The sequence below is a fragment of the Colossoma macropomum genome, unplaced genomic scaffold (genome assembly GCF_904425465.1).
Source record: "Colossoma macropomum unplaced genomic scaffold, Colossoma_macropomum, whole genome shotgun sequence".
In the NCBI taxonomy this organism is placed as follows: domain Eukaryota; kingdom Metazoa; phylum Chordata; class Actinopteri; order Characiformes; family Serrasalmidae; genus Colossoma; species Colossoma macropomum.
Genome location: NW_023494785.1, coordinates 33717659 through 33730086, shown reverse-complemented (window position 1 = coordinate 33730086; position 12428 = coordinate 33717659). Strand labels below are relative to the sequence as shown.

The 12428-nt window shown below is 38.6% G+C and overlaps 1 protein-coding gene across 2 annotated transcripts; it reads left to right on the top strand.

The window, feature by feature from the left end:
• Window positions 1-490: 490 nt before the first annotated feature.
• On the top strand, window positions 491-11913 carry coasy (CoA synthase). Of its 2 annotated transcripts, XM_036591786.1 has the most exons (11): window positions 491-635; window positions 847-946; window positions 1782-2502; window positions 2645-2859; window positions 5099-5230; window positions 6651-6840; window positions 9068-9132; window positions 9223-9307; window positions 10278-10375; window positions 10725-10871; window positions 11026-11913. In XM_036591786.1, the coding sequence occupies exons 3-11, from the start codon at window positions 1818-1820 to the stop codon at window positions 11095-11097; spliced, it is 1689 nt and encodes a 562-aa protein (XP_036447679.1). In that variant the 5' UTR covers window positions 491-635; window positions 847-946; window positions 1782-1817; the 3' UTR covers window positions 11098-11913. The 2 variants fall into 2 exon arrangements, with proteins under 2 accessions (XP_036447679.1, XP_036447669.1); XM_036591776.1 differs by lacking the exon at window positions 847-946.
• Window positions 11914-12428: the final 515 nt, after the last annotated feature.

Sequence of the window (12428 nt, the reverse complement as noted above, 5' to 3'; positions counted from 1 at the left end):
ACACAATTATTGCAGAATCACATTAAGCATAAATATACAAGTCTGGAAATAAATGTAAATAAAGTTACTGATAAAGCATATAAATCTTTGTGTAAATGAAATGTGTGTACTAGTATACCAAATATCAAACTAAAATCGTAGTGTTGAAATTATTTTTTTTTATTTTGAGCTCAACATTGCATATATGATACTGATATGATTCTGTAGAAACGCTGCACTATTGAATACTATATAACATAGACAAGTGACGTTAAATGCTAGCTTTAGGAATGCCTCTTTAATTAACATTTCAAATAACGTTAACAAATCTCTTACATTCACCATAACTATTCATGAACCTCTGAACCTAACGCTCATTCTAACGTCACCTACGAGTCTCAACGCGAAACTACTTTTGAACTACAAATCCCAAAATCCCACAGCTGTGTTTTCCGCTCATCCTCCAATGAACAGCCTGTTTGCCTGTCACGTGTTTTCTAACTCGGGCAAATGGGCATGAGACTGCCTTGAGGGAAGCGTAATGAGGGAACACAGAAACGATGTGTATAAAAATGATGAAATTTAGCTGTTAGTTGTCGTATGAGAGGTTTGCCAACGTAACTTGGCTGTTCACGACGGATCAGAAAGGCGTTCTGGTAGGTGGTCGTCTTGTATGAGCGAAGCCAGTGGTAAATCTAGACAGTCCTTACTACAGGTTTGGTGGCTCGTTTTGTTCAAATAGCGATTTTTTAGCAGCTCACAGGCTCCGCAGACCTCCTCCATTTTAACCTCAAATATGTTAACTGCTTATTTTATCTGCAGTGTTTTAATACGCATTACCTAAACCAGTTTCTCAACTCAATTTAGCATGCCGCGGAAAACTTGTATTAGCCTGCCAGCTAAACCTTGACGTGACACTTGACAGAGGTAGGAGTCGTGCCAAGATAGAGTCTAAAACCACACCGAAGTAAGTAAAAAGCGGCTACAAAAAAGAAAAACTGTCCACACAAGTAGTGTCTCTCTATGGAACTTAGCGGAACTTCTTGATAAATCCAGTATCTGCCTTTATTTTTATCACATTTGCCAGTTAGCTGGTCAGGCTCTATTCTCTTTTATATGGAAGCAAGTTTTCCGTCACTGGAGAAAAATATATAACCACTTAGTAAGTCATAAGAATGAAAAAGTATTACATAATTATGACTTAATGTATTATTATTATTATTATTTATTATTATTATTACGAGTTAAAGCAGTTTAGATGATGTGTGAGTATTATGAGTTAGTTTCACATAATAATGATGAAAATAATAAGATTCTGTGTCAGTATTTTGATGTCATAATTATGAGATGCTAAGTGAAAATTATGAGATTGTAAATCATGACATAGTAAGTTAGCAGGCCATTGTAATGAGATACTTTGTCGTAATTATGAGGTTAAAATTTTAGCTACTTTCAATAACAAAACAATAAAATTAACCAAAAAAGGGATTTGTAACTAAAGGCTCATGACTGATCTGGAAATGAGGAAAAGCATATTCTTTTGCAGTTATACTTGATCCTGTAATTGATATACTGTTCTTTTGCATAGTTGTTAGTATTGGAAACTGCTCAGTTTAAGTGCAAATTCAGAAAAGTCGTGCAACTTTCTATAGTATGCTCTCTATGAGTATTTCTTAGTCCTGCTCTTGAAGGAAAAACTGCTTTGTAGTGTAGTCACAATGCACTCTGAGAAGACAAGAAATGTCATTCAGCTGTAATGCTTTTCCTTTGAATTAATGAGATCTCTGTTCTCTCTCTTTCAGGTTGCTGGATGAGGCCGTGGTGAATAGTTGTTCATAATGTCAATGTTCAGCACTGGTGTCCTGGTTCTCACGTCCCCATTACACACCCTCCCTTTCCGCCTCGCACCTGTCCTCAGCTCTGCTGCCCAGGTGGTGGAACGCACCCTATATGTGCACCTCCACCCCGGTCTCAACCTGGGCACGGGCACACAGGCTCGACCCGCCTTCATTCATCCTGTGGTGGACCTTCCCAGTGTCATCTCTCGCCTCTACAGTAACGCAGCTGACGTGTGCGGCCACCTAGACGTTAGGGTGCTGCTGACTCATTTCAGGGCGCAGTCAGGAGTGCCTCAGGTTGGGGCAAGTGCTGTCTCCAATCCTTTCCCTTCTCCGCAGACCCTGTCCCACTCCCCTGAGGTGGTTTTGACAGATTACCCCCTTCAGGACCCTGGCCAGTCGTCGCTGGTATCTCAGTGTCTGCAGAGGTACGCAGGTTACTGCTATGTCTGCACACCTGGGCTGTCCTCAGTCATACTGCATCCACAGCTCAAGCAAGCGAAGAGCGAGGATGAGGAGCAGAAAAGAACAGAAAGAACCGAACCCATAGAGACATACAGTGACGTGGTCGTGGGTGGAACCTTTGACCGCCTACATGGTGCCCATAGGACCCTGCTTAATATTTGCTGTCTGCTGGCCAATAGGCGCTTTCTGATTGGGGTGTGTGACCAAGAGCTCCTTAAAAGTAAGCTGAGAGCAGTAGTATTTCTTTTAGTCAAATTTCAGTGTTGGTTTCCTTGATTTTTCATATGTATAGTATTTCTTTGAACTTTTTTGTGGCATCCCATTGCTTTATTTTGTTTCTTTCTCTCTTACTCTGCCTGTAGATAAGGTGTTGAAGGAGCTGATTGAACCATATAGTCAGCGCGTGCAGAAGCTCAAGGAGTTTCTAAATGATGTCAAGCCGTCTCTCCAGTATGAGATTGTTCCTCTGTCTGACCCCTTTGGCCCGTCTATCACTGACTCTCAGCTGCAGTGCATTGTGGTCAGTGAGGAGACGAGGAGAGGCGGTGAGGCTGTCAACAGGAAACGCGCAGAAAATGTACGTTTCTGAGTGGCTACTGTACACAAAGTAGACACAATGAAGTCCAGTCTGTGGTGTCTTTCTTGTTGTTTATGTATTCACAAATGAAAAGGGATACAATTGCAGAGAAATAATAATAGTTTTCACATTTTCAATGCATGAGGGACAATCTGCAAGCAGATCGCTTCTATGTCAGACTTAAATTATTCAGAGGGCCATACCTTTGTGTAAAGCATGCCACTTAACTGAGTATACTGTACTGTTTTACACATGTAGTATTCCTAAAATGATAAAACTCACTGGGAGGGATTAACCGAGTCCAGTTTGTAAGGTCTGGTTTCTCACATAATATTCACCAAAATACTAAAAACCCAAATAAAACTGAAACTAAGGAAAAACTACCAGGGGAAAAAAAACTAAACTAAAACTATTACTGCATCTTTAAAGCTAACTGAAAACTGAAATTTAATAAAGTAAAAAAAAAGAAACAACTAAATAAAAACAGTAGTACTAATGCAGTTTCAAAATTGTAATAATGCTAATGTAAAATGAAATCTGTAAGATATAGGGGAAAGGTTACAAAAGAGGTGATCTGAGGACAGGACATTTGGAAGTGCATTTCACTGTTTATTCCACATAGTTGTGAGCACATGTGTCCAGAGTTCAGTTTTCTTTTGTGATGCAATACAAGTTATCGTCCAAGCATCAAGTTAATGCCTTGATATTGGACTAGGTATAATGTTAGTAAGTCAGTAACTTCAGATTAGAAATCCAAACTGTTGTCCTCAGTTAAAATTGTACCTTAATGAAACCTGAAGCTTTAGGGACTTTAGTTTGGAGTACTTTTCTTCTACTGACCATCAAAATACTTGTTAATGTCTCTCAGATGGTTGTATAATAGTTGATCATGAATTATTTGGTATTTGAATGAACATATACTGATTTTTGTGTAGAAGTTGATTTAGTTAGATAATAATACATAAATTGTCTAGCACAGGTTTTTGTGACCCTATCAGTGCATAAGATCAACTTACAACTTATAACTCAGTTTTCCCACGTAACTTATTTATGTCTTAGATCATAGGTGCCCAGTCCTGGTTCTGGAGATCTCCCACTCTGCAGAGGTTACCTGGTCTAGGTAATGAAGGCCTTCAGGAGCATCAGAAAATTAGAGCCAGCTTTGTTGGATCTGAAATCTCCAGGGTGGTAGATCTCCAGGACCAGGATTGGATCACACAAAATTTGTTTCCCACTTTTATTTTGGGATTTGAGGGTTTTTGTTTTGTATTTTTTGTATATACAACAGTTTTTTTTTTAAACTTACTCTGCTCATATTATGCATCAGTCATACCCAACATGGCTCCAACAGAGCTACCAGGTACATGTAGGCTAGGCAAACTTTTACTTGGAGAACAAACAATCATTACAGGAACCTGATAAGGAGATACTAGATAGAAGGCTTAAAGCGCTCAACAGGAGTCCAAGACCTCGCATTGTCTAACAGTAAGTATGTGATAAATTTATTTGCTGGGTCTTGGTTGGCAGGGATCTAAAATTGTTGTGAATAAATTAATAAAATAATAAAGCAAGATAATGGATTAATGGTCTGACATTGTCACATACTTGTTACTAAGCAGTTTATGCAGGTTCTTTATATAAAACGTGTACATCTAATTTGACCTGTCCAGGGTGTATCCTGCCTTCCACCCAGTGACTGCTGGGATAGGCTCCCCCCGTGACCCATAAGGATAAGCGGCTTAGAAAGTTTGTGTGTGTGTATATTGCCTGCCCTACATCACTGGTGTAGACAGAAATACATTTTTGGGTATTGTGAAAAAGTGGGAAGGCCAACTTATTGGCTCCGTGACTGGCACTGACATGCTGAAAACAAATTGAAGGTTTGAGGCAGTGGTTGCTAAGCAGGTCCTGGAGGGCAGAGAGCACTGTGATTTGGTTGACCATACAATAACAGCCCTCACAAAAAAAACAAATCAAATTTCTTATCTTAAAAAATGCAGCTTAATAAATATTCTCTCCCCATTTAATTTGATGGGCCAGTGATCAATCTGGGTAGGCTCAGGCCAGGTGTACCTGTGACAATGCTGCTACCGTGAGTAGATTCCCTGCTAAACTGCAGATGATGAGAGCAGAGAAAACATGGAACTATCAAGGGTGCTGTGGCCTTTCAGAATTGGAACTGGGGGCCACGACTGGTTTTAACTGTTTATTTTCATCACATTAATGCTGTGTTTTACAGGGTTTATCAGAGCTGGTACTGTATGAGATCCCACTAATTAAAGATGCACATCACACAGACATAGAGGAGGAGAAGATCAGTTCATCCAGTCTGCGCTCACGACTACTGGGCACACTCCTCAAGCCTCCCATGGTAATTGTCAGCCTATTTATTGATTTATTCATTAATTGATTTAGTCGTACTTATCTTGCTTTCATCCGTTCATTGATTTGTTTATTCCTTTCTTCATTTGTTCTGTCAGTCGGTCTGATATTAGGGCACCTTATGAAGTGCAAGGGGTCTATAGTATTTGTTCAGCCTATTTAATCTTTTGGAAGGTTTTATTTGAGCTATCCTTATTGCATCCAGTTTATTGTGATTGCAGTGTCTTTTAAACTCGAAAATACTCATGTATGTGCAATCCAGCAAACAACAACAAAGTAAAGCATTAAATTAATGCAATGACTTTTCTTATAATGAAGTAATATAACACATGACAGTTTAAATTCCTGTAAACACATAAGTCACTGGCTTAAAAAGAACTGCATTACTTGCTTTACTTGTATGTCTTTTAAGAGAACGAAATGAGTTATGCAATATGTATTTAAATTGTAATTTATCTCTCTGTATATTATGTGCCTGTCCTTGTATGTATATTGCGTGTGTATGAGTAACCTGAATGCATGACTCTGATTGTGCATACGAGAAGCACAGCACAGGAAGCGCCGTGAACTCGGCGAACAATGTCAAAGCATCTAATCGCTTTAATGTGAAACTGATAAATGAAGATGAAGAGAGACCTCCAAACTCACTTCACCACGCTTTCTGTACTTTTATCCATTTACATAACTACACTGGTCAGGTCTGGCTATTTAAGAGTGCAGGCGTTTCAGTTCTTTCAGCTACTTCACATTTCAAAAGTATTAATCATTCAAAGGTGGACTATTAAAGAAGCTCCAACTATTGGAGCTTGAGGACACAGGGAATAATTGAACTCTTCTAGAGTACTTTTACATCTATTTTTTCTGGACAAAATAGTGTGGAAGCTTTGTTAGCTGTAGCACGCAGTGCTGTGGTTTGGAGCACAGTGTTATGCAGTGTGGCCTTCAAATGTTTTATCAGTGGCAGTAAAACAGTATTCAACTATTTTCTGTCATAAAAAAACACAAAGCTTTGAATTTGAAATTGCACATGTTGGTTACATATCATACATGACATGAATTCATATCTCATGAATTATTGAAAGCAATTAATGCCATTCAAACCTGCAGTTGCTTATAATTTTGTGTGGTGAATGCACATCATGCAAACTTTTTGGATTGTTCAGCTTCTTTCTTTGCCATGTGTGATAGTTATAGGGTCCTGGACAGGACTTAAGCCTAGTCTTAGACTAGGCTTAATCCCTGACGGGAAACTGACATAGTGTTTTGCAGGCTTGCAAATCTCAAGATTGTTATTGAGTTTGCTGAGAAAAGTAATTGTTTTTGCAACCTGTTTATTTCATTCAGTGAAATTCCCAGTGGAGCTCTGTGCAACGGTGTAACGTTCTGTCATGTCTCCTCACTCTTGCCAGCCTCGGCCTGCTCTCTCTCAGGTGCCTTATGTGATTGGTCTGACAGGGGGCAGCGGGAGCGGGAAAAGCGCTTTGGCGCAGAGACTAGAAGGGCTTGGAGCAGTACGGATTGACGCTGACCAACTTGGCCATGAGACCTACAAACCTGGCTGTGTCGCCTACCATAAGATACTGCAGGAATTTGGTACAGGTAAGAGAAAATGGAGGATTCATTTTGCAATAAATTTCTCTTCATTTGCTAAGTTTAACATATTAGAAAAAACGAAAAAATTTACACAACCACATTTTGTCCAGGACACATTTAGAGGCATTTAGGGATGTTGCTAGGCCAGATAAATGTTCTTTAGTCCCCCTTACCAAATAAATGTACTTTATTAGTTCAAAGCATATTGTAGTTTTTTCTTATTCATTCTTCATTATTCAACCGTGCCATTGCGTCTCCAACTTCACAATATACTGTGATAGCAGGGCATGACCTGGGGGAGGCACTGCTGCTCTAATGCAGTTCTGCCTCTGCTGCGCTACTAGAGATTTATTAATGTAAAGTGAAAAGTGGAACCCCCAGCTCGGCCAATCATATCAAACCTCACAAGTTTTAAGCCAGTCATATCAGACCTGGTTGAGGATCTCTGGTTTTATTCACTTTGTAAAGTAATGTCATTCGGCAAGTGCCAAAACTGAAGACAGGAGCTAAAAGCTGACTGAAATAATTATTAGACACACAGAGTGAAACAGTAAGTAGTTGCAGAGTCTACTGTATGGATTTGTGGTAAATTGTTTGTATGTATGTGTTATAGTGTAGCTTTTACTCAATTGCTTGTTAACTTAGCTTACCAGCTTTGGGTTTATGTGAGGCAAAGAGAAGGGGTTAGGTACCTAGCTATAACACTAACAATAGCTGGCTAGTGACAAGCCAACTAGTTTGAGTTTGAAGAAACTTTGTGAGAGTGTGAACTAGTAACAGGGATATAAATAATGCTATTGGCAGCTCTTTTTATTCCTTGTTTATATATTTCTCTTCAGTATTTGGAAACAGTGACAACATTTACCAATGGTATTTACCATATGTCGTTGTTTACAGTAAGTTAATGTCAGTAAAAAGGTCATATAGTATTGATCAGAACACAGTTTTATATCCCTCAATTCCTCAACCTATAGATGGAAATTAAGAGGTGGCCACTCTTTCGAAGACCAGTCAGATGAGAAGATTTTTACCAGTTGATCTCTCATTATTAAATCTGAGTTCAATAAAAAAAATCTGAGTTCAATAAAATATTACTAAACAGGCAAGGAGAAGGAGAGAAAGAAACCAAGAGCCTGAGAGCCTGAGAATGAGCAGATCTGGTGGAGGTTAGTGATCAAGAAGAAAGCGATGGGGAGTTGCTTTAAGCTTTCAATTAAAATTAATACTCAATGTAATAAAACTTGAGTGAGACATACTCAGTTATTCAGTTATATTATGCATCTGGGTTATTGTACAGTACTAGAATATGCACCAGGTGAACTTTTCTTGCATTGGCATGGGTTTACATTACAGTTTGTTTTGCAGTGACAGTCAGTGGTGCACAGTGATGTCTGTTCCGTGAGATCAGGGTTAGACAGTCAGTGAGAAGATAAAGCCATCTTTTCCTTCTTCCTCTTCTGTCTGTTTTTGGATAGAACATAGAAAATGCAAAATAAATGAAAGTATGAATAGTAGGATTTTGCAAGAGTAGTTGTTGATTACTAATAGCCCACTTAACTGCGGAATCCATACAAACACCTGAAAATGACCAGCCAAAAATGCACAGGTCGTATCAGTAGAAACAGATGAAAGTGAACCAGTAAAAATTCTTGAAACTGTCATCATATAAAACTGACACATTGGTGCTACATGTGAACGATACTTCTCCGTCTTTCTGACTTGAGGCGAGTTGGAATACTAGGGGTATACCCATTAACTCCTCATTAGAAGTCAATATACATAAACAACCTGGGAAGAAATGTGACTATAGTTATGTGCATAGGTTTGGACACCAATCCCCACCCCCTGAAGTCAAATTACGTTAAGTAAGTGAAAGTACATTTTGACATTCTCTATAGAAAAACCATCCTCTAGAGAGAAATTGTTTATTTTCTAAATTTAACATATTGGAAAGTAAAAACAAAGTGTGGCTTGTGCAAAAGTTATGCCATATTTTATATTTTCCGATATAGTAAACTCAAATAAATAGAAGTTGCGCACAAAAATATGCCATATTTAACTAAATTGCCATATTTTTATTTTGTTCACTGTAGAACAATTTTTTTTCACTCCAATCTACAAAACATGCATTTTGATTCAAACTTTTGCATATGACTCTATACATGTGTAAATACTTGACTACAACACTGATATGTATTATTGATAAGTGATGTATTTGAGTCTTTCGTGTCAGATATTTTGAATGAGGATCAGACCATTAACAGACGAACTCTGGGAAGAATGGTGTTCGGGGATAAGGTAATAAAAGCATCCTGTAGTGAACTGAGAAGAATCTAGAGGTGTGTACTTTCTATCATGCTGAGTATATGTTTGTCTGCCTCTTTCCAGGAGCGATTGAAAGCCCTGACTGATATAGTATGGCCGGAGATTGCCCTTCTGGTAAAAGCAAGAATACAGCAGGCTAAAAAAGAAGGTAACTCACTTTCTGACCATGTTTCTGACCAAGTCTCACGCCTGCTTTACCTTTACTACGTCTGTGTGAGTGACACGGAACATATTGCTGTTCAGTTCACCACCCATGTTAAAAGGTTTGAGCATTCACATGGGTTGCACAAGCAGAGCATTCCAGATGCAGTACAAAAACAATGTGGCATGCAGTAAAACTTCGTGAAATAAACTACAATCCCAGTTCTACACAGGTTGACACAGTAGGAAAAATGCAATTAAAAACATAAACAGTGATATGTAAAATCTTTTACAGGTATTTAATTGAAAACAGTCCAAAGGAGGGATATCTAATTAACCATTGCTCCGCCTGTGTTCCTCGTTTTGTAGTATAATATTTTAGATTAATGCTGTTTGGTATCCTGTGTCGACCAGAGGAGGATGGTTTCCCCATTTGAGTCTTGGTTCCTTCCTCTTTATCTTAGGTAGTTTTTCCTTGCCACTGTCGCCATTGGCTTGCTCATGGGGGCTTGGACCCGGATTTTTCTGTAAAGCTGCTTTGTGACAACACCTGTTGTGAAAAGCGCTATATAAATAAACAAGAGAGAGATAGAGAGAGATATTTAATATTTTACTTTATCAACTGCTGATTTTCGTAAATATGCACTGATCCAAATTTGATGCCTGCAGCACATTGCAGAAAAGTTAGGTCAGGGGCAAAATAAGACTGGGAACACCTACTTTGATATAGACACGCCTCCACTGAGCTGGAACAGTGCAACGGAATTCTTGGAGAAGTAGGAATTGGTTAAATGTCTCAGTACTGCAAACTGTTATTGTTAATGTGAACATTCATTGAAAGGGCTGGAAAATGGATTAAGATTATTTGACAGTGTCTTGTCCTATTTTTCCCTGTTTCTCTCTGCCCACTTCAGGAAAATGTCTTGATGCGGTGTATGTGTGTGCATATTTGAAACTCCCTCCCTCTCTTTCTGTAGGTAAGCATGTGTGTGTCCTGGATGCAGCAGTCTTGTTGGAGGCTGGATGGACAGACATGGTGCATGAGGTTTGGGTGGCCATTATACCAGAGGAGGAGGTAGTGTACTCCCATGCCTTCTATTTCCACATTGAACTTCACAAAAATGCACATATGGGACCCAAAAGGGGTGTAAAGATAACACAAATTTAAAAATTAATCTTTATTTAACTGTTGTATCTTGATTCGATATGTATACAACAGATATATGAAGAAAATGTTTCTTCCATGCTCCCATTTTCAGTTTGTTCAGCATTCAAGATTATCGAAGCACAATATTTGGAACAAAAATTGTGCTTTAGTGCCCCAGTCTAATACTCTAGCTAATATGCTGGCCACAAGCTACATGCTTTGATACAGTTAGATATGTTTTATTACATCCCTAGTTTTTTTTTTTCTTCTTTCTCAGGCAGTAAGGCGTATAGTGGAGCGTGATGGTATAAGTAAGGAGGATGCACTGAGGAGACTGCAGAGTCAGTGGTCTAATGCAAGGCTGGTGGAGCAGGCGAATGTAGTTCTGTGTACACTGTGGGAGCCAGATGTTACTCAGAGACAGGTACATTCACCTATACACTCAAACCTCACATAAGAATTGCAGTGGTGTTTGTTTATCTTTTTAGAAACAGTCAACCTGTTTTCAGATTACTTTATGATGTCTGAAATTGGTTCCAAGTGCTATAATTACTGAGTATGTGTGTGTTTTTCGACAGGTAGTAAAGGCTTGGAATCTTCTGCAAGAACGCATTCAGCAGAAAAAAGAAAAAACTGGACTGCCGTCCTGAGACAGCAGTTTTATATTCAAGCATATGCACACGCTTTAGCAGTTTACTTTCGCAGTCTGAAAGAGTACAAATCAGATTTTTGGAGAGAAATTTGACAGGGCTTTATCCTTCTTTTTCTTTTTTACTTTTTAACTATAGCCAAATATTTAAGATGTTGACTGGTGGTCCTTGCCTCAGTGGATTGTGTGGGCATCTCTCTGTATGGACAGGAGGAGTGGACCGTTACGTCCCACCACACCCAGAACTGCACTTAATCTGAAGTTTTGACTGCATGACTGGATTAGATTCTTCACGTGGAAAGGCCAGGTATTGTTTATGACACTAATCAGGAATTGCCAGAATGGCAGCCAACACTAGCTCTGAGATGATTAGCAGAGGACGTGTTAAACATAATAAATGTATTGCCACATATTTAGTGCAGTGCAGTGGCTGTGGGCGATAATGTACATGGTTGCTGTACAGCTCTTTGCTTTAAGTCAGTTAAGAGCCAGCATATTTCTAATGAAAATGTTCTTGACATATATAGTAATTTGTGGCACTGTGAGGCTTCAGGATTAAAATTTTATGTCTATTTTTAATGGTTTATTTGTTAGTCGCAGTTTTCTATTTGTACTGAAAAAGTGGGCCAGTCACTCCTACAAGTTCTATAACTGGTTGGTTTAGTTTTGATTCTGTCAGAATTTTCGACCCCAGTGTTACTTCTCATTGTCTGTATGATCTGAATCATCGCTTATGCAATCGTAGGAAATGTAAGAAGAAATTTAAAATGATTAAAGGGGAGGACTGATGCCAGTTTGGTGTTACTTTAACCTCTTATTCTCCAGTGTGTATCTTGGTTTTTCTATCTGAATTTACATGACCAAATCGTAAGGCAGATTATTCAGTAACTGCATGAAATAAATATTTACATTTATTTATTTTTGTACAAGCTCCCCTCAGATTAACAGAACATGTGTTTTATGATCATACACATATTGCTATATGCTTACAATTTACTGCTGAAAGCCAAACTCCTTAGACGCTCTTTGTATTATTTTATAAAAATAATTTTTACAGAGTACTGAAGAGCCCAGATTTGTGGAAAAATGGGTCAACTTTCAGTAGACAAAAAAACTGAGTTAATCTTCTTCTATTATAAGGATTTCAATTACATTACCCATCTATACGACTGGAAAGAAGACAGTTACAGCTCTCATATGACACCCACCTTTTGAATGTAGCTTATGAAATCAAAGTTATGAAGAATATGACAGTGCATTTTGGAACCACCAGTGGTCTCAAGGAGTTAAAGAGGTTAAAGCTGTGTTTAAACAGTCCTGATGTTTATAAAA

What these genes read in the sequence shown, in the direction of transcription:
- coasy (XM_036591776.1), top strand. Translation starts at nt 1,818, where the DNA reads ATGTCAATGTTCAGCACTGGTGTCCTGGTTCTCACGTCCCCATTACAC. An exon ending in CACTCCTCAAGCCTCCCATG is followed by an intron (nt 5,231 to 6,650) that starts GTAATTGTCAGC and finishes CACTCTTGCCAG; the next exon opens with CCTCGGCCTGCTCTCTCTCA. An exon ending in ACTGCAGGAATTTGGTACAG is followed by an intron (nt 6,841 to 9,067) that starts GTAAGAGAAAAT and finishes CTTTCGTGTCAG; the next exon opens with ATATTTTGAATGAGGATCAG.